The 20,141-nt window shown below is 46.9% G+C and overlaps 1 protein-coding gene across 17 annotated transcripts in view; it reads left to right on the top strand.

Annotated features, from left to right (window-relative positions):
* Camk2g (calcium/calmodulin dependent protein kinase II gamma) overlaps positions 1–20,141 on the top strand; it is a 56,444-nt gene that overhangs the window by 35,825 nt on the left and 478 nt on the right. For 2 of the 17 annotated variants that reach the window (XM_034497812.2, XM_034497810.2), the window contains 9 exons: positions 1,007–1,050; positions 9,077–9,109; positions 11,160–11,228; positions 12,373–12,417; positions 14,376–14,424; positions 15,627–15,740; positions 17,764–17,839; positions 18,210–18,304; positions 19,704–19,948. In XM_034497812.2, the coding sequence (XP_034353703.1) occupies positions 1,007–1,050; positions 9,077–9,109; positions 11,160–11,228; positions 12,373–12,417; positions 14,376–14,424; positions 15,627–15,740; positions 17,764–17,839; positions 18,210–18,304; positions 19,704–19,936 (758 nt within the window). In that variant the 3' untranslated portion in view covers positions 19,937–19,948. Of the gene's footprint in view, positions 1–1,006; positions 1,051–9,076; positions 9,110–11,159; positions 11,229–12,372; positions 12,418–14,375; positions 14,425–15,626; positions 15,741–17,763; positions 17,840–18,209; positions 18,313–19,703; positions 19,949–20,141 lie in introns of those variants that run through there. The other 15 variants (XM_034497813.2, XM_034497817.2, XM_034497814.2 and 12 more) reach the window with 8 other exon arrangements.

The raw sequence follows: 20,141 nt of genomic DNA, 5'->3' as shown, positions 1-20,141 counted from the left end.
CCTGAAGAACAGAGACTGTCGGGAGTCACAGAAGTGGTAGCCATCACTCCTTATGTGCCAAGCACTCTGCCAAGTGCTTTTTAGGCATCCCATTGGATCCCCACCACCGTCCTGTGACCTAGGTGCAGTTTCATCCTATCCTATCCTATCCTATAAGTAAAGAATCTGAGACTAGAAGTGGTTAAATAACTCATGACGGTCAGTCACCAAACACAGCTTGCAAGTAGTAGAACCCAGATGGGAATCTACGGCAGTCAGGTGGGTCAGAGAGTTGGGCTGGTTCTATTTCCCTGTGCCCTCCAGAACTCTCTCACCTTCTGTCTGCTGCCTTCCAGTGACCTCTGTGGCCTTCTGGTGTCACCAAATGCCTGCTGTAGGTCATCAGCCTGTGTATTACCCCATGGCTGGCTGGAATCTGTTCGGCAGCTCATAATTCTAGCCAATCCTTCCTGCTCGTGGATCCAGAGAATGGAAAAGGGCCATAGCTAGAGCCCAGTAAACTGGTGAAGTACTGCCCAGCGAAAGGCTTCAGCCCCTTGGCAAAACCCTCCTGTAGGTGGTCCCAGTTTCTGTGTCTGTGACTGTCTGTCCTCACGTCTGGTCTCCTTTGTGAACTGTGACACTATTTTCTTGAGAAAACTCCGGAGATGTCTTGCATCCTTCCATCAAGAGGACTTCCGTGTGTCTAGAAATGGAGCCCTCACCCTTACACTTTGGCACTGCTTCCAGGCCTGGAGAGAAGCTGTTGAGGACAGCACTCCCAGTGCCCCAGGAAGCTCGTGTACCGAATGTGGTTTCTCTCCCTAAGCGCAGGGCGTCTGCTTCTACTGAGCCCTCAGCCGTGGCAGAGGCCCTCGTGTGCCATGGCTCTGAAACCTCGAGATGCCTCCTGCAGAGGAGCTACCGGAATGAATGGCCCTCTCTCAGGAGCTGTGGGGGCTCCTGGCCCCTTGCTAGCTCAGAGAGGATGTGGTGCAGGACATGACTTGCCTCTTTGTTTTCACAGCTGCCAAAAGCCTACTGAACAAGAAGTCAGATGGCGGCGTCAAGGTAGGTGTCCCCAGCTCTCTGACCAGACACTGGCTTCTCTCCTGGCAGCTGCTGAAGGATTCTTCATAGGCACCTTGGCCTTGCTGCTTTGTTTTAAGCCTTTTGCTCAGGACAGCAAGTTATACTGGCCTGAGAGGGAAGAAAGGATACGTGTCTCCTCTCCTTGGGTAGATGGGAAAGATGTTGGGAGAATGATCCTAGTTACAGTTTCCTAGAGCTGGTTCTGAGCCTGACTCTGTACACCAGCCTCATCTCCAGGGCTGGACTCTAGGTTTCTGGTTGGTTTGAGCCATTTGATTAATCTTGTCCCTCTTTGCATAGCATCTTTAATCAAAGCCAGTGTGCCATAGTAACTCAGGCAGGGTACCATACTGGGACCCTGAAGCCACTACTCTCTTTCTGGTGTTTTTCTGTAAACCACCTCCAGATCACAGACAGATGCCACCTAGAGTCTCAAGCGCCTCTAGGTGAAGGGACATGGTGTGTCACAGTTCATGTTCATCTGGTAGAGGAGTTTTTCCTGGGTGAGTTAGGGCGTAAGAGGGCCTGGAGTAGTGACCTGGCTCAGATGAAAACTGGTTAGCTGGGGGTACCCACAGGGTAAAGGGCACACACACATATTGCAGACAGAAAGTGTCCCGAGATGAAGATGCTCAATAGGAATTCATCCTGTCCTGAGACCCATCAACTGACACATCAGAGGACTTCAAACAAGGAATTATCTAAGCCATAATCTCTAACAAAAGCACACATTGGGCCTTTCCCCAGGAGCTTGTGTGCACAGTTCTATTATACACACATGCCTCTGCTGCTCCTTTCTTGTTCTTTTTCTCACTGCATGTTTGCTTTTGTGTCCTTCTGCCACAAGGAGGGGCACTCAGAACCCACTCACACCTGCTCACACAGCTGTCATTTAGGAAAGACCCCTGGTTCTAGACACGAGCAAGATGACCAAGCCAAACAGGAAGAGGCCGTCAGCAAAGTGGGCTAGGCCTAGAAGCTCTGGGAAGAAGCTTAAGGGGCATAGGAAGATGAACCTATTTGGTGGTTGTCTCTAAGGTATGTAGTTGGAGGTGAGGGAAGATAGGAAAACAGCTTCTTTTTTTCTTTTCACTTTTACACTTGAATGCATTTTCTTTAGAACAAGAGAGCATTACCCCTGTAATCTAAAAACAGCAAAATGCATTTGTGCAAGTTGTCAAAGATATTGATGTTCTCTATCTAACTAAAGTATGAGATATACAGTAGAAAGATATAAACAGGCATGGCGGCGCATGGGAGTACTCGGGAGACAGTCGTCGAAGGGTAGTGAGAGTGAGCCAGTTTAAGATGACAGAGAAAAACTGCCTCTCAAAAAAAAAAAATATCTTTTTAACAGAGAAGGGAAGAAAAAGTTGTCAAAACCACGCACAGGGCTGTAAGGACGGGGCCTTAGAGCTCAGGGGCAGACAGCAGCTAGGCCCTGGGTTGCATTCCTTGGCAGTGCAGGAAACAAAACAGCCTCAATAACCTGACTGAGCAGTAGACTTGGAAGTCTGAGTGTTAGACTATAGAAACACTGCATGCCTGATTGAGGAAGCTATGGTAACAGTGATAGTAAGAAAGATTGGAAGGGCTAATGATGTCCTTCATATGCACGAGGCCCTGGGTTCGATCCCTGAAACAAGAAAATGAAGAGATGTTTGAGTGCACATGGGAGACTGGAAGAAGGCAAGAACTGCACAGAGGTGTCAAATATGTTACAGTTTGGAGATGAAAGGAAAGCTCAGAAGAAAAAATGGTCAGAAATATCAAAGGAAAATATTCAAAATTATTGACCAGTATGACAGCACAAATTGTAACTAAATCAGCATAGAGGTTACCTGCTGTGATGACAAGTGTGCCTGAAAAGGCTCACACCTGAGTATGGGTGATTTTTTAAGAATCCATCGGTTGGCATTGGGGCACAGTCTTGTAAACTTTGTGGTGGGGAGCCAGTGGTAGGCATGACAAAAGGTCATGTCTATCCTGAGCCACATAGCACAAATAAATAAATAAATATAATTAGCTGGGCATAGTGGTGAACACCTTTAACTAAAGCACTCAAGAGGCAAAGGCAAGAGTTCCAGGACAGCCAGAGCTACACAGAGAAACCCTGTCTTCAAACCAACACCCACACCCACCCACCCCAAAAAAGAGGCAGAGGCAAGTAGATCTCTGTGAGTCTGCGACTGGCTTGGTCTCCATCGACAGCTAGGACTACAGAGAGAGACCCTGTCTCAAAAAAGGAAGGTAGGAAAGAAGGAAGGAAGAAAATAAATTAATTCATCAGACAGTGTCAAGGTTTCCAGCCTTGACTGTTAAAGTGATTATGAATAAAGTGTCTATTCAGGTGGGGAAAGTTATGTTTTGATCGCATTGAGATTAAGGGACAGGTGGCATATCCAATTGAGATGTTTTTAATGGCCCTGGGAAGCACATGCTATGACCCAAGGAAGAGTCCATCCCTAGCCTTGAACCCTTGACTCTCCTGCCTCTCCCTCCCATGTGTTGATATATGCTGTTATGCACATCTTTATGAACCAAGTTTCTGACAGACTCAAAACTTTTTAAAACTATTATAGTTTCAAAGATGACTATCTAGTATAACCATGTAACATTACTCTAAGAAGATAATTATATAGATTCCAGAGCCAGGGTTGAGTCTCAGTGATAGAATACTTCCTTAGCATATACAGGGCTCTAGGTTTGATTCCCTACATCATGCAAAAACACACCAATTGATTTGGACTAGAGAGACGGCTCACAGTTTGCTCTTGTAGAGGACCTGGGTTCAGTTCCCAGCTCTCATGTGACTACTTAAAACTGTCTGTAACTGTTTCCAGATGATCAAATGACCTTTTCTGGCACCTGTGGTTTCTGCATTCACGTGGTATGCAGACATACATGAAAGCAAAACGCCTGTACACACAAGACAAAAATAAATCTTTTAAAACTTGATTTTAAGGTGTAGCCTGGAATTTAGACTCCAGAGGCCTTGAGTGGGAGACACAATCAGCTATTGAATGTTAATGCATTCCTTATAGAAGTCTAAAACCTGAAAACTTAAGGATAACAGGGAAAAACAGGAGTTATATGTTATTAAGAGATTGAAAAAGGAGATAGCAGAGAAAATGGAAAAAGAACAGATGCTGAAGAACAAAGCACAGCAAAGCTAGTCAGCACTGTAGGGTGAGGAGGCTCTGTGGGCAGAGCATGTGTGGGAGCTTAGCCACTGAACAGCCCAGCTGTGACTCTTGGGGCCGTAGTCAGCCATAGAGCACTTGCTTAGTGTGACCAGCCCTTAGTGGGGCGGGGGTTGGTCATAGACAGTCACGGGTATGGTGGCATGGGAATCCTTTTATTAAAGTGTTGAACAAATATAGTACCAACCCCTTTTTTTTTTAAAGTAGAAAAATTATCTAAGAAGATCCATTGACTACCTGAAGATAGAAAAATAGGTCAGGAAAACAACTTTTAGCCTTATTAATACCAATGAAATGCAATTGAAACAATGAGCCTGGTCAACAGAGCGAGTTCCAGGACAACCAAGGGCTGTGTAGAGAAACTCTGTCGGGCAATGTGCCGTTTTTATTATTATTACTTTAATAAGTTAGTGATGGTAGTAGAATCAGTGTCAAAGCCATACAAATGCTCCTAACTTTTCTTCTGGGCATTTTCTCCTAAGAATTCCAAAAAAGTATATAAAGTAGGAAAAGCTGAAAGCAGAAAGATGTTTTATATGACATTCTGTGAAAAGATTGAACTGTTTCAAAATCCAGCCAGAAATAAATGATTAAATAATAATAGATCATTAGGAAGTTAGTCATCTTGCGTTGGAGAGAAATTTGAACTTGAGTTGGTTCAGAAATTTGGAACGCTTGCAGAATACTGTAGTTTAGCCCCCAGCATCTGCCTCTAAGGGGTTACAGCAGCTCAGCTGAGACCCTCTTTCGGTCTTTTCAGGCAGACCTGGAACCGAGTAGCCAGTTGTGAGTTGCCATATATTGATACTGGGATCAAAACCCATATCCTCTGCAAGAGCATCATCTGCTGAGTCATCTCTCTGGCCCCTAAATTGTATTCTTTAAAATACAACATAACTGTAGATTTTTATTCAACATACAATAGGAAGACAAAAAGAGAAAACTCAGAAGTACTTGATCATAGCTTTCTAAACATTGTTATGTTACGGTGTTTATTCACTACTTTCCGTACTTTTCACCTGGACCGTGTGTCAATACTAATCAGCAATTCAAATTATTTTCTACTAAAAATAAAAAGAAACTAATGGACAGGTTGGCACATGCCTGTAGTCATAGCACGTACAGGCAGGAGGGTCCAGATTACTAAGATGCCCTTGTTGCTAAGGTTATGAAGTTATCAAGGTTATCCTTAGCAACAGAGTGGGTTCAAGGCCAACTTAAATCAATTTTAACTCAAAATACTGTGGGTTTTGGTTTTTTTGTTTTTTTTTTTTTTTTTTTTTTTTTTTTGTTTTTGGTTTGTTTGTTTGTTGTTGGGTTTTTTTTTTTTTTTTTTTTTTTTTTTTTTTTTTTTTTTTGGTTTTTCGAGACAGGGTTTCTCTGTGTAGTCCTGGCTGTCCTGGAACTCACTCTGTAGACCAGGCTGGCCTCGAACTCAGAAATCTGCCTGCCTCTGCCTCCCAAGTGCTGGGATTAAAGGCATGTGCCACCACCGCCCGGCAAAATACTGATTTTTAATTGCATGTGAAAAAATACAGAAAAACAACAGGAATTTGGGCAAAAAAAATATCACCCAGAATTCCCCTTTGTTTTTCAAATTGCTTATAATGTGATTGTAGTCTTTCTTACTCAGTAATATAAATAGTCTATTTTGTGATTGGAAGAAAAGAAGACAGAATGTGGGACTTTGGACTTTTGTGGGCGCCCTTGACATTTGAGCTGATGGACAGAGTTATGAGGGAAGCCGTGAAGTTGCTCAGAAGGTCCGAGCTTTCTCATTTGGATTTTTCTAGAATCTCTCTTCCTTTTCCAATGCTTTTTCCTGATTTCTTCAGCTAACTGTCCGTAGAAAGGTTCCCTTCCCTCTGTTCAGATGTTTCTGTGAGATGTTTCCAACAGCTAACATTGGTTTAAGTAGATACTGTGTCCCACGGCTTTGAACTGGAGAACTTGAGGTCTATTCAGTCTTTAAGAAGGTTGATGCTTGCGACCTCTGTGGAAAAGCAAGCTCCACTTGTGAAGGAGAGGACTGAAGAGCACCACAAAGGCTCAAATCCTGTGAGACCTCTGGACAGCGTGCCATTCTGCTGGTTTCAGGCCAGAGTGACTATCCAAGTTTGTTTGTTTGTTTAATAAAAAGAAGAGAGAAAGAGAGAGAGAAAGAGAGAGTGCAAAAGTTATAGTTAAGTATTCCTGGAGCATTTGTTTTAATTGAGTATGAAAACACGAGCTCTGAACCCTTTAACTGTGTAAAATTTTAAATTTATGTGCAGTATTTAAATAGAAGTCAGACCTGGTCCTTTGAAAGTGATCTGGCATTTAAACAATGCTGTGGTGTTCTGGTTGAGAAAGAGCCCAGCTGTGTGTGGCTGAGGGCAGAGCCCTGAAAAGATGGACAGAGAAACTAAAAGATGGCCATTGGGAAAAACACCCTCAGAACAGAGAAGGATTGGTTTGCCTGTAGGACAGCTTAGGAAGAAGAGAGCCAGCCAGGAGAAAGCTAGGAACACACTTCCATGAGATAAAGCAGCAGCTGACAGAGAGGTTTCCATTTGAATGCAAAGCACAAAGCAACTGCAATGGCTTTTGATAACCAGCCACTGAAAATCCCAGAACTAAGTGACTGAGTGCCTGACCTGCTTCTCAGAGTTTACACTGGAGACATGTGTTGTTTTAGCTTAGGGAAAAGCCATCTTCAGCAAACCTGGTCAGCATCTTAACACTCTGGCTGAGTTCAGTGCCTCGCACCTGGAATCTCAGTACTTGAGAGGCTATAGGAATGCCACAAGTTCAAGGCCAGAGTGGGCCACAGTGAGTACCTGTCTAAGGAAAAAAATTGCAAGAGAAAAAGAACAAGCATGAATACTGTTGGAGAAAAGGATGAGATGATTAGGTAGGTAGGAAGATGAGAAGTAGGGAGCTATCTGGACAGAGAATATGCCCAATACATGTGTAAGGCGATGCCCTTCTTTTCAGGGATAAGTTTGGAAATAAAATCTCATATTTGAGCAGGCTATTCAAAAGGCTGCTGCAGCCGGGCAGTGGTGGCGCACGCCTTTAATCCCAGCACTTGGGAGGCAGAGGCAGGTGGATTTCTGAGTTCGAGGCCAGCCTGGTCTACAGAGTGAGTTCCAGGACAGCCAGGGCTACACAGAGAAACCCTGTCTTGAAAAAAAACAAACAAAAAAAAAAAAAAAGAAAAAAGAAAAAAGAAAAAGAAAGAAAGAAAGAAAGAAAGAAAGAAAGACCCTGTCTCGAAGAAAAAAAAAGCTGATGCAAGCTGGGCATGGCAACACACTAGAAGGTGAAGGCAGGAGGGTCAGGAGTTCAAATTAATTCTTGGTTATGTAAGTTGATCAAGACAGCATGAACTACTGGATGCCCTGTTCTAAAACAAGGTTTACACAAGCCCAGTGTGGGGGCACACCTATGATACAACAGCCCAGGAGACTCAGGCAGAGGGGTTGCAAGTCTAGGGCCCCCATCTTAGACTATATAGCAAGACCCTGTCTCAAAACAGCAAGGAACTAATGCAAAAGGAAGCCACAATGTGTTTTTCTTCTCCTTTCATTCAAATCCAAATTATGGACAAATTTATTTTTTAATGTTTTGCATATAAATTATGCATAGTAATGGGTTTCATTATGACATTTTCATACATGTACACATACTCCCACATACCCCATTATCCTCTAAAATATTCTTCTAAATATTAGTAGCCCCCTTCCAGAAAACATCTCTTAAAGTAGAATGTTGGTCCCATGTGGGCAAAAACCATTTCTCAGATATGTTTATTATGCCCAGAACAACCCTCAGTAAGTAGTATTGGATGTCGTTAAGTGAATGTACGAAAGTCAAACAACAGACATATTCCGAGGAGACTTCTGTCTCCCAGCGAGCTAATTATAAAAGTCATAATTACCCTTAGCCTCTTAGTCTACTCTGGTATATTTTCAATGTGCTGTTTGGTCTTGATTTTGATGCTCTAGTCTCACATGGAACATGAGGTCAGAGCATCTAGTGGGGGTTGAAGTTACTTGCTCAGGCTCAGCACCCCCCTGGCTCTCCATCTCTGCATCTCTTTGATCACTGTAGTCTTAATTACAAACACTGCTATGTTTCTATTTCTAATAATGACAGAAAGCAAGAGAACATGCACATCTTTTAAACCAGCATGGCCATGCTGACAGGGAATAGAATGTCAAATCTTAACTTTAAGATGAAGAGTCCACAGACTTATCTGAACAGCACTCACAGCTTCATTGAGGTCTGAGTTCAGAAGTCAAGAGTTATTAAAGCTGAGCATCCTGTAGTAGCTTTTGTTGTATCTCTGGTAGCTACCCACTCACATTTCAGACAGACCTAGCCATAGAACACCCTTGTTAGTGTGCCAGTCTCAGCAATCCAAACCTGTAATTTTGCAGCAATCAAATATTACACACACACACACACACACACACACACACACACACACACACACACACACGCACGCTTGTGACTGAACAAGACGGACTTCTCAGAGTACACTAAATTTTCTGTGTTTGTGAATCCGACAGAAGAGTTCTCCAGCGGCTGGAAGAATGTATGTGCCTGTGGTCTGTGTACTGTTTTAACCCCTTTGATGCTGGACTCTGGGGTTATTCCTCCTCCTCCTCCTCTTCTTCATCCTCTTCTTCCTCCTCTTCCTCCTCCCTCTCCCTTGATGCAGAGCCCAAGCTGGTGCACTAACCTGCAGTGTCTCTGTGCTTCTCTTCTCACCTCCTCTCTCCCCTTCTCTTTCCCTCTTGCTGTGGTGTGTCCAGAAAAGGAAGTCGAGTTCCAGCGTGCACCTAATGGTGAGCCTTGCCTGCCCACCCTACCCCCCCACTTCATGCTGCTTGTGCCCGCCTGCCAGCCATGCAGACCCATTCTGCCATGTGCGTGTGCATCACTCATCCTCACTGCATGTCTGTACTGTGTGGGCAGGTGTAGCCTCTCCTGCCAGGTGGGGCCATTGCCCAAGATCGCCCAGTGGCCTTAGCAATGGGCACTGGAAGGTGTGGTATGGCACTCCTGGCTGTGGAGGTTGGATAGCCTCCCACAGTCCACTGTAGGGAGTAGAGCTGAGAGGGATTTTGGGGAAAGGCAGCAGGCACAGGGAGAGACTATCACTTAGGGGATGAGGCCTATTCTTCAGGTATGAGCAGCTGCTTCCTCAGGCCTGACATTCAGTAGGCAGCTGTGTAATGAGAAGAGCTAATGGTCGGCTTGTGGCTCTAAACCTTGTTCTCCTGTGAAAATCCCATTTTCCTGCTAGGTCCAGGGTTGTAGCCTGCCTACCCAGCCCTCAGGGGGGGACAGCTACACTGAGAGACTACCGTAAATGTATCTTTTCTCATGGAACACAGGACACCATGAGAAAACAAGGGTACAAGCAGCAGCCTAGTCATTATGCCATCCATTATAACCAGAGGTGTGGCCCCTGGGGTGTGAACTCTGCAGAGAAGGCCTGTCTCATCATGGAGTGTTCATCCCATGCAAAGGTCTTAAGGTCAGCCACGGGCTTTGTAGGCTGGGTACCCTTCTCCAGTCAGCCCCAACCAGGAAATCAAGTTCTGCCCTCTTCTGTCTCAGGATAGGAACAGAAGATAATTGCTGTGGTGTGTTTTGTTGGTGATGGGGGTTTTGTTGTTGTTTTTTAACATGGAACTTCTTTCCAGCCTGTAGAATTCAGTAGCATCTTTATAGTACTTGATGTTGACTCAAGATTCCATGCCTAGCCCTGGTTTTGAGGAGCTCTCAGCCACTGACAGCAAGCTGGGGTTATATATGTATAGATCTGGCCCATGAGGCCTCTAGGCAAGCTGTAGAAGAGTCTGGATGTGTTCTGTGGAGAGAAGACATGCATTCTAACCATCAACATATCTTCACTTACGCTCTGAATAGAGGCAAGTTACGTTTGTCTCTGTGCCTGTGGAAGAACTCAGGTTGTCAAGCCACTCTTTGATGGCTGTGACTGCGCTGGGACCCATTGAGACTGAGCTGAGCTGCTCAGGGAATCGGAAGAGGCAGAGAGCACTGATGTGGATCCCTGCACTGGAGATTGGCCTTCTTCCTTTCTCTCCAGCCCCTCACACTCTTTCTTGGCTGTGTCACTGTAATGTTTTAAAAGGCAAGGAATATCCCTGGTGGTCGAGTTGCCATTAGGAATATTGACTTGCTGGGTGGCTTGTTCTTTCCTGGGAGCTGAGTGCTGGGACTGCAGCCACAACCACCGCTGAGGTTTGCCCGCCCTTCCCTGGAGCCCTGCCCTCACTTCCAGCTGATCAAGTCACTTCCAGCTGATCAAGTCTAAGACTTACCAGGTGGAAGCTGAAGAGCAGGGAGATCTGTGGCTACATTTACCCCCAAGTTGAATTCCACCCCGAAGGCCAGGTGTTCTCGCTCATTTCCTTCCTCCTTCATATCAGGCCTCAGGCTGGTATGTCAAGAGGGGAAGGAAATGCAGGTGTCGGGGGAAGGGCAACGCGGGAGCCAGAGTTCCCAGTTTTTATTCTGCTTTAAGTCACCATCTTAACCACCTGTGATGTGGGAGGAAAATCCTGAATTTCTTTGCATCTGGTATGACTCTGTAGTGACTTGGCACCTGGAGTAAGCAGAAATTTCTGGAGATGCTTTAAAATAAGACTTCGGCCAGTCCTACAGGGAGGATGCCTCCAGAGCTAGGTCTCTGGGGCTCCCCAAATTCTCCATCTCTCTAACTATTGCTCCCATCCACATAGTGTTACGGTTGCCACCTCAGGCCTGGCACCTCTGCGCCAGACTGGGGACAAGGGAGGTCTGGGAGTCAAACCTGAGCAATTTTGGTGACTCTGGAGAACTAAACCATCTGTTTTCTTGTCTCAGCCACAGAGCAACAACAAAAACAGTCTCGTAAGCCCAGCCCAAGAGCCTGCGCCCTTGCAGACGGCCATGGTACCTCTGACTACGGCTTCTCCGCCTCTGACCCTGGCTGCCTCCTGCCCCTTTCCTGCCTCCTCTTGTTTTACCTTCCTAGGGCTCCTCAGCTTTTGTCATTTTCCTCCCATAGGGCAGACTGCTCTGTGTGTTGCCCCACAGGCCCCTTGCCCTTCATTCTCCTGCTTGGCAATGTTCATCCTGCATGGCAGAACCACCGCTCCTGCTCCTTTTGCTGCTGGGGGAAAGAGTGATCAGGGCTGCCAGTTAGGCCTCCCACCCCCAAGCCTGACCCCTAGTGGGTCTGCTATGGGGTCCAGGGAGGTGAGTTGCTTTAAAAAGCACAGGGTAGGAGCTCTCTTGGTACCTGATCGTTAGGTCTTAGAAGCCTACTTGTAGAACCTGCCTCAGCCTCTCCTTTGCATAGTTAAGAACAGGAGGGAGAACTAGGTTCCCCAATGTCTCTCTGGTCCTGGAGAGCCCCTCTGTTCAGTCCTCTCTGGGTTCTTCAGCAGGTACTGCATATCACAGAGCTCTCACTGTTAGTGCTGGCTAGCTGATGAGGAAGGGAAGAAGGGGACAAATGATCATGCTTCCCATGCCTTCTACTTCCTGTGGACCCTCTTGTTATGGTGTGGTGCCATAGGGCCATCTAGGGAAGGCAGAAGGAGGGTGAAACGGTCACCTCCCTGAGCTCAGCTTGCCGAAGGGGCATCCTAGGTCTTACTGGGAGACTTTATCTTTTCTGCTTTCCCTGTGTCCCCGTCTTCTGTGCACCCCTTGATGAACACTGTTGGCAGGGCCTGACCTGTGCTCTGAATCCCACAGCTCTTCTTGTATATTTGCCGCATGGGGCTCCAATCTAGGAAGAACCCTCAGACCCAACAAGCTTCAAGTACAGAGGCCCCTGTCCTCTCAGCTTCCTGAGAACCTGCCTCTTCCAAGCTTCTCCTTACCAGCCAGTGCTGTCAACTAAATCCAGGGTTTCCTACCTCTCCAGGACCCTAGTTGAGCCAGGATATATTTTTCTTGTAGGGATGGCTGGTGGGCAGGCCTCAGTGGTCATCATAGGGTCTGTAAGGGTACTGTGTAAGGGTGTGGGGATCCCTTAGGGAGAGCTTAAGTCCCCAAATCAGGAGGGTAATTTTATCTTCTCTCACAGGAACCACAGACCACCGTGGTCCATAATGCCACAGATGGGATCAAGGTGAGTATGGCCGCCGAGTCTGCTTTACTTTCTTGCTCAGCAGGAATGACTAGACTGAGTTTCTAGGGTCTGAGAGGTCTGTGGATGTTATAAGCAGGCTGCACCCCAAGGCGGAGGTGTTTGTGGAGTCCAGGGCCTGTCAGTTACTCCATTCTGAGGAATGGCAGAGCTTACTGGCTCTGAACCTAGGCTTTTCAGTTGGATTGATCTGGTGTGAACCTTGGCTGCAAACCTCTGAACAAGTCACTTAACCACTTCCTACCTCAACTTTCTTATTTGCAAGTTATGGGTAGTAATAGTTACCTCCACAAGTTAAGAAGTTTAGTGAGGAGGAATGTGAGGAGGGGAAAAGAAGGCAAAGGCCTTGGAGATACTTGATGAATAAAGTACTTACTGGGCAAGCATGAAGACTGGAGTTTGTAGCCTCAGAACCCACATGGTGGCCCACTTAGAGTCTTAGCACACAGGAGGTAGAAACATGATCTCCCAGATAATCTGGCTGGTTAGTCTAACCAAATTAACAAGTTCTGGGTTCAACCAGAGACCTTGCCTCAGTAGCCAGAGTGGAAAGCAATTGAAGAAAACAAACATCAGTCTCTGGCCTCCATACATGCACTCACACCCATACATACATGCACACCACACACCATACATGCACTCACACCCATACATATACATACACCACACACCATACGTGCTCTCGCGCCCATACATACATACATACACACACATAACACACATATACACACTCCCAAAAGGCAAGAATATAGCCAGACCTTGCAGCATTCTCTTTAGTATAACTTCCCACTCCTAAATTTTTACAAGCATTACTTAATACCATGGCTCTACCTTATAGAAAGGGCAAAACAGATTTTCATGGGGGGCAGGGAGGGGACTGGCTGGAGGGCAAGACCCAGTGAATAACATACCAATAATCAAATAAGATAAAATCTAGTAGTGATAAGTAAAGGAAGTGGTGCAAAGTGAAGAGAGTGAAGTGGGCCTTTAATTAAGTGGTCAGGGAATGGCCTCTTAGGAGAGAACATCTGAGCTAGAAATGAAACATCAGTGGGGAGGAGGCAGACAGGCAGGCTGCCAGGCAGGTGACACTCACTGCAAGTGCAAAAACTTGGCCTGGGTAATGCCAGAAAGAACCATGTGGATCTGAGCTCAGGGAGCAAGGGCCAAAGGCAAGAAGCTGGAGAAGCAGGCAGGGTTTTCAGTATGGCTTACTTTGTGCCTGGGTGGGGTCTAGGGGTGTGTGTTTGCTTCAAGACAGGGTCTCCCCATGTAGCTCTCTGGCTGTCCTAGAACTCACTGTGTAGACCAAGCTAAACCTTGAGTTGACAGAGATCCGCCTGCCTCTGCCTCCTGATTGTTGGGATTAAAGGTGAGCGTCGCTTGTGCCTGGCAGTATGGTTTACATTTATTTCTGCAACAAAAAGCAGCTAGTTTTTATCCAGCGAGAGAGAAAGTCCAGTTGTATTTTACAAGTTCGCTGTGACCACATTCTAGAGGGTGGCGGTGAAGAGAGCTGAAGCTATACAGTGAGTCTAGTCTGAGGTGTCAGTGGCTTAGACTGTAGCTGAAGGCTGAAGAGAAGTAAGATCCGGAGTTATGTTAAAGGCACAATGCTGAATTTGGGGGAGGTATTTTTTAATTTTTAGAAATTGGATTTAAATTTGTAGCTATTTGGAATTTAATTTTAATTTAATTTGGGGCTGATGAAGATATAAGAGAAGGATGAGGGATGACCAACGCTTTGGCGTGAGTGCCTAGCCAATGCCATTTCCTGAGAGAAAGCCTGGGAAGGGACATGGGACATGAAGAGTTTCCTAACTAAGGAGCAAGGGTGGAGTGGAGCTGCTCTGAGTGCTCGAGGCTCGTGTAGGAACTCACATGTTCCTGTTCCTGCGAGCTCCCAAGGGTGATCACATGTATGTTCTCTTTGCCTACAGGGCTCCACGGAGAGCTGCAACACCACTACAGAAGACGAAGATCTCAAAGGTAGGTGTGGCCCTTGGAGGGGAAGGGACCCCTACCTGACCTGGGTACCTCAGCATTGATGGGGCATCTGTCTTCTCTGTCCCTGGAACTGGGATTGGTACCTTAAACTATAGGAGGGGTTAACCTAACAGCTACTTGCCATGCACTGAGATATGAGATTCCTGTCTGGTGCAAGCAAAAAAGGGCCTTTCCTCCTTCACCAAAGTCTAGAATTAGCTGTTTCCAGGGCCAGAGTATAGAGAGCCGTTCCTGTTGTTAATGATGTGGCATCCCAGAGCAGAGGCATCTGCAGAAATAGGTCCTGGTTTTCTCAAGACCAAGGTAATTCTTAGGATGTAGAACTTTTGAGTTTTAAAATGAAGAAAAAGGGCTGTGGTAAAGTCAATGGTAGAACACTTAACTGGCTGTGCACCTCTCCTCTCAAAAAAGAAAGAAAGACAGACAAAGACAGAAAAAAGAAAAGAAGAAAAAAGGAAGGAAAGAAAAAAACCCACGGACAGCCCCAGATTTAGTTCTGGCCAGGATTGTTAGGATTAGAACTGATCTGGTGTCTGAAGCTGCATTCAGCTGGCTTTGCAGGCCCAGGATGACCACTGGCCTAGACATGGGGCCGCCCAGGATGCCAGGAGCTATGAGGAACATGGAGTCCAGACCAGGGGGTCTGTTCTCCTGTTCTTGGGGTTGGCCCCTTGGAACTTCTGCCTATGCTTTCAATACGTTACCTTCTGTCAGGCCATCAGAAATGACAGGATGTAGGACAGCAACATATCCTCGGGAGCCAAAAGCATAGAAAGCACATACATATGTAAACACGCTTTCAGGGCTGCTGGGAGTGAGGTCAGATCAGTCTGATGCTGACACAGTAAGAGGCATCTCCACTGCTGGACTGACTGGTGGCCTGATGGCCTAGCCCTTCTTGAATGTCTTATCTGGGAGCAGGGGTCCTTGTATAGTTGTTTTAAGGCTCCTCTGGAAGCTGCAAGCCTAGGTCTGCTCACCTTTGTAATGTTCCCAGCTGGGAGGCCTCTCTAGCAGAGGCAGCTGAGTGGGATGTGGTCCGGTGTCCACAGCAGCCCCAGGCCTCACCTTGCCCCGGCTCTGCAGTGCCAGTGGCTTGGGTCCTGTCTGGCTTGCTCGCTCACCTGCCTTATTCTGTTTGTTTTGGCTGCTCTGCCTTGCCCTGCCCTGCCCTGGCTGGCTAGCTGCCCCGCTCCGCACTGGGAATGGCAGCTTGGTGCCTGAAGGACGGAGCCCCCGGGACAGAACAGCCCCCTCTGCAGGCATGCAGCCCCAGCCTTCTCTCTGCTCCTCAGCCAGTAAGTGTGAGGGAGGCACATTCTGGCTTCCAACTCCCTGGCTCTTCCTGAAGCCCCTCAGGGATTCCCCCAAGAGCAGTCAGCCTAGCCCAGCTGCCTGTTAGTCAGCTTTAAGGCCATGGTGTCTGCCAGGGGAGGGGGCCTGCTGGAGGCACTAGTCCCAGGCAGGCCTGAATTTGGAGACCAGAGAAGAGAAGAGTGGGCGGGAAACCACAGAGTGGAAGTGGAGCATAGAAAGGCACTGGGCTGTGTAGCAGGCTTTGCTTTGACAACAGCCGGGAAGAACAATGAGAATTCAGGTTCCATGAGGTGGGAGTAGAGCAATGGTACATTGTTACAGCCTAGGAATTGTGTTGCGGTTTAGGGTTTTCTGTGGGTCAGCCATATTAAGACCATGGGCTCTGAGTGAGACAGACTTGATTTTGAAACTTAGCTAAGTGTGGTGATACACAATTACAATCCCAGCACTCAGGAGGCTGAGGCTGAAGCCGAAGGATCTTGATCTTCACTTTATTCAAGGCGAGTCTAGCTACACAATGGGACCTGTCTCAAAAGGAAACATAAATTCCAGCTATGCTACCTTCAAAAGTCTGTGAAGTGTCTTAGCTTCCAAGAGCTTTGGTTTCCTTATCTGTTAAGTGGGGGCTGGTGAGGGGGTCCCCACCTCAAGCACAGTGGCCAGGTCCCTGAGATTCATGTTTTTGTCTATAGTTCTGTCTGTGGTTTCTTTTGGTTTCTCTCTTAGTTTCTTTGCCCCACACTGTCTATCCTAAATCCAATCATCATCACCCATAGGACCCCAGTCAGGTCCTTCAGATAAATTTGATGGAACTTGTAGGGAAGTGTTGTAAAGAAATACCTACTTGCTTCTCTGGACAAAGGACAGAGCATATCCCCCTAAGCCCCTGCTTGTTCACTCAGGCTGCCCACCTGTCACTGTTCTCTGTGGAGGTCCCTTCTGGCTTCACCTTTAGCTATGCTGCCCAATGACCACCACCACCCTTGCCCAGATACTTGGCTGTGCAGGCCCAGCTGTGTCATGCTGGTACTGTTCTAATGCTCACATTTGTCTGTCTTGCAGCCTCTTGCATCTGTGAGGAAAGGCTTGTGGCCTGGACCAGCCTGGGACTCCAGTTATAGTTAGGGTTAGCCTGAACTCAGCCCAAGCTCGCCCTTACTATAGAGACACCCCTTGCTAATAGTGACTCTCTACCTGTAAGTGAGCTAACCCTGAAAGCAGAATGTCACCATGTGCCCTTTGGGTAAGGAAGGAGGGTATCAACCTACCAGCCTCTCAGTCTTGTCTTCATTTTCTATAAAAAGACATCCTGATGTGAGAACTGGTATAGGTTTCTAGTTTTTCTGAAGCTTATTCAAGGGCAGTGTAACCATCACTCATGAGGGAAGCTGTTAAAAGTTTTCAAGTCCCAAGATCTTTTATCCCAGAAAGGCCTCATGGAAGAGATGAGTGTTGTAAAAAGATGAAAGCATCAAACCTAGCTTTCTGTTCATCCTTTTGAAACTTCGTCTCTAGTATGATTTTGTTCTCAGGCAGACTAAGCTCTGGACCACTGACTAAGGGCTTCAGGTGCAGTAGTTACTGCAGCCTGAATGAGCCCTCTCTGGTATAAGAAGTAGTTTGAGACACAGAACAGCCACATCTAGAGTTGCTGACCCTGCTAATACACAGACTCTGACTAGAGGGAAGGTTAATGACATTATAGGCTCCTCAGCTGTTAAAAGATGTTTTCTGCAGCCTGGTTGTTGATGGAAAGGTGGCAAAGGTCACAGATCTGTAACTACTGGATGGGCTTAGAAAGGAGGTAGTCCTTAATTCTGCAGATGCCAAAAGGGGGTGGAAAGAAGGGTGGGCTTACTCCTCCCGCACAGGGCCTAAAAGACAGAAGAGGAGAAGGATTTCTTTGACAAAGATCACAAGGGATCCCTGAAGGACTGAGGAAGGCTCTCTTGCCCCTAGGGAAGTTGGCCAACAGGTAAGTTGGTGGATTTTTCCTCCCAACAGTGCGAAAACAGGAAATCATTAAGATCACAGAGCAACTGATTGAAGCCATCAACAGTGGGGACTTTGAGGCCTACACGTGAGTAAAGACTCATTGCCCTCAGATTGTCTCCCAAGTCCACCTCTTTCCCAAAAAGTCTCTGATCCTGTGGAAAGTGCAGTCTGGACCTTAAGCCCTGTCTGAATCAAACCTTAAGCCCATAGGCTCGGATTCCTTCTAGGTAGACTCCCCACAACTGAGCCTGCCCTGTCATCCTGACTCGGGATGAAAGAGCAGGACTACTAAGTGGCTGTACAAGGAAAAACCCTGAGGAGTGTTGTTTTGTCAGCTGTAGCCCACAGCTAACCTGCTGTGGGCCAAACACAGCTGATGAACAAGGCCTGTAATCCTATAGGCCTGACAGGCTGTGTTTTTACCCTCCACCCCACCCTGGCCCTCTTTTCTGCAGGAAGATTTGTGACCCGGGCCTCACTTCCTTTGAGCCAGAAGCCCTTGGTAACCTCGTGGAGGGGATGGATTTCCATAAGTTTTACTTTGAGAATCGTGAGTGGGTTCGTGCTGCTGATAAACTCCTGCTTGCCCCTCTACCCCTGCCTCTGTCCCTACCCACCCCTTACCCTAGTTACCTCTCTCTGCCTTATCTGACCTTCCCACTGCATCCTGTTCTGTTCGCTCGCTTCCTTGTGCCCTGCTGGCTTTTAACTGGCACTGCTCAAAGGCTGAGCCCATTCACTTGGCAGCTGTATGAAGGCGCTGTTGATCATCACCATTAGGGTCACTGTATTCCTTTAAGTAGCACCTGTCTCCAAGACAGACTATAAACTCTTCAAGATTAATTCAAGATGATCTCAGCAAGTAATAATGAAGGTCTTGTCTGCAGGGCTCACAATAAAGAAAATTGCAAACAGGACAAGAATGTGTAAGCAAGTAACAGGGCAGTGATGGTGAGCTGTGGGGTCAGAAACTGTGGCGAGGATGCCCGGACAGCGAGGGAGCCAAGCATCTGGATAGGGGAGAGGTCTATAGGCTCCTGGAAGTTCCAGAACTGAATCATCACACCTCCTTCTCTACCTCTTCTTTCTGAAACCCTGATTCTTCAATTTTCCTTCCTCTTGTCCACTTTATCCTTGGTGTCTCCTGTCCTGCCCTGGGTTTTTATGTTGTAGCTGTTGACCCCCACTGACCCTGCGCATGTGATCTTCCCATGCTGCCTTCGTAATCCTTTAGATATCTAAGTAATCCTAGTAGCCAGAACAGTGTTTATCTTAGTTCTAAGGGAGGTCTTTTGCAGCCTCTGTAGTATTGGAGTGATCTAAACTAAACTAAAAGAGATCTGAATGCAAGCATTGCCATATGCAAGGCATATGCTGAGAGTGGCAGTCCAGCTCCCTTCACTTTTCCAAGCCCAGAGAACCCTGGGAACTTGGAGGAGATCCTGAGCTGTGTGCTTTGGGGATTTCAAACTTGGATGTGCCTTTTCTTTTTAAGTCACAAATTGATTTTGAATGTATTGCTTTTATGATTTTTCTCTTCTAGCCTTAGCTAGGGGCAAAATAAGTTTGGGACTTTTAAACACCAGCCTAACCAAGTAGAAAAAACAGGTTTTTATTAGAGCCACATGGTCTTGAGTCTAAATATTTAATTTGATTTGAGTCCTTTTTTTCTTCATATAGTGAAGAAAATATCAGTAAAGAAATCCATCTCTCTGCATGTAAAACCTCAGCATAATACCTAACGCTAGTCTTGCTACCCACATTTCTCTTCCTTTTGGATGAAACCATTGTAATGGAGCATCATGGCCTCTGGGGGGCGATGTTGGAATACTTGGGGATTCTATAAATGGCTGCCGGGGCTAGAGTCAAGAAGGTGCAGCCTGTCAGGAATATGTGAGTGTCCAAGCCTAATGCCTGCTACCTCCCCTTCCCTGCCCTGCCCCCTGCAGTCCTGTCCAAGAACAGCAAGCCTATCCACACCACCATCCTAAACCCACATGTCCACGTGATTGGGGAGGACGCAGCTTGCATCGCCTATATCCGGCTCACTCAATACATCGACGGGCAGGGTCGGCCTCGTACCAGTCAGTCAGAGGAGACCCGGGTGTGGCACCGCCGGGACGGCAAGTGGCTCAATGTCCACTATCACTGCTCAGGGGCCCCTGCCGCACCACTGCAGTGAGCTCAGCCACAGGTGCTCCTGGTCGGGGAGAAGGGACTGGGAATGGGATAGTTTGGATAGCTGAGGTGGGAGGAGTAAGAGAAGGGCAGAAGGTGGCTCTCTAGGAAGAGGTATGGGCCCTCCCAGAGGGGTGACACAGACTGGGCAACCTAGTTTTGATAAGCTATGCTCGGTAATCAGACAGACTCCAGACGTGGTACATGCA

This window comes from Arvicanthis niloticus, chromosome 3 (assembly GCF_011762505.2).
Source record: "Arvicanthis niloticus isolate mArvNil1 chromosome 3, mArvNil1.pat.X, whole genome shotgun sequence".
NCBI classification, from domain to species: Eukaryota; Metazoa; Chordata; class Mammalia; order Rodentia; family Muridae; genus Arvicanthis; species Arvicanthis niloticus.
Note: the sequence above shows the minus strand (reverse complement) of the source record. Positions and strands in the feature narration are given on the sequence as shown.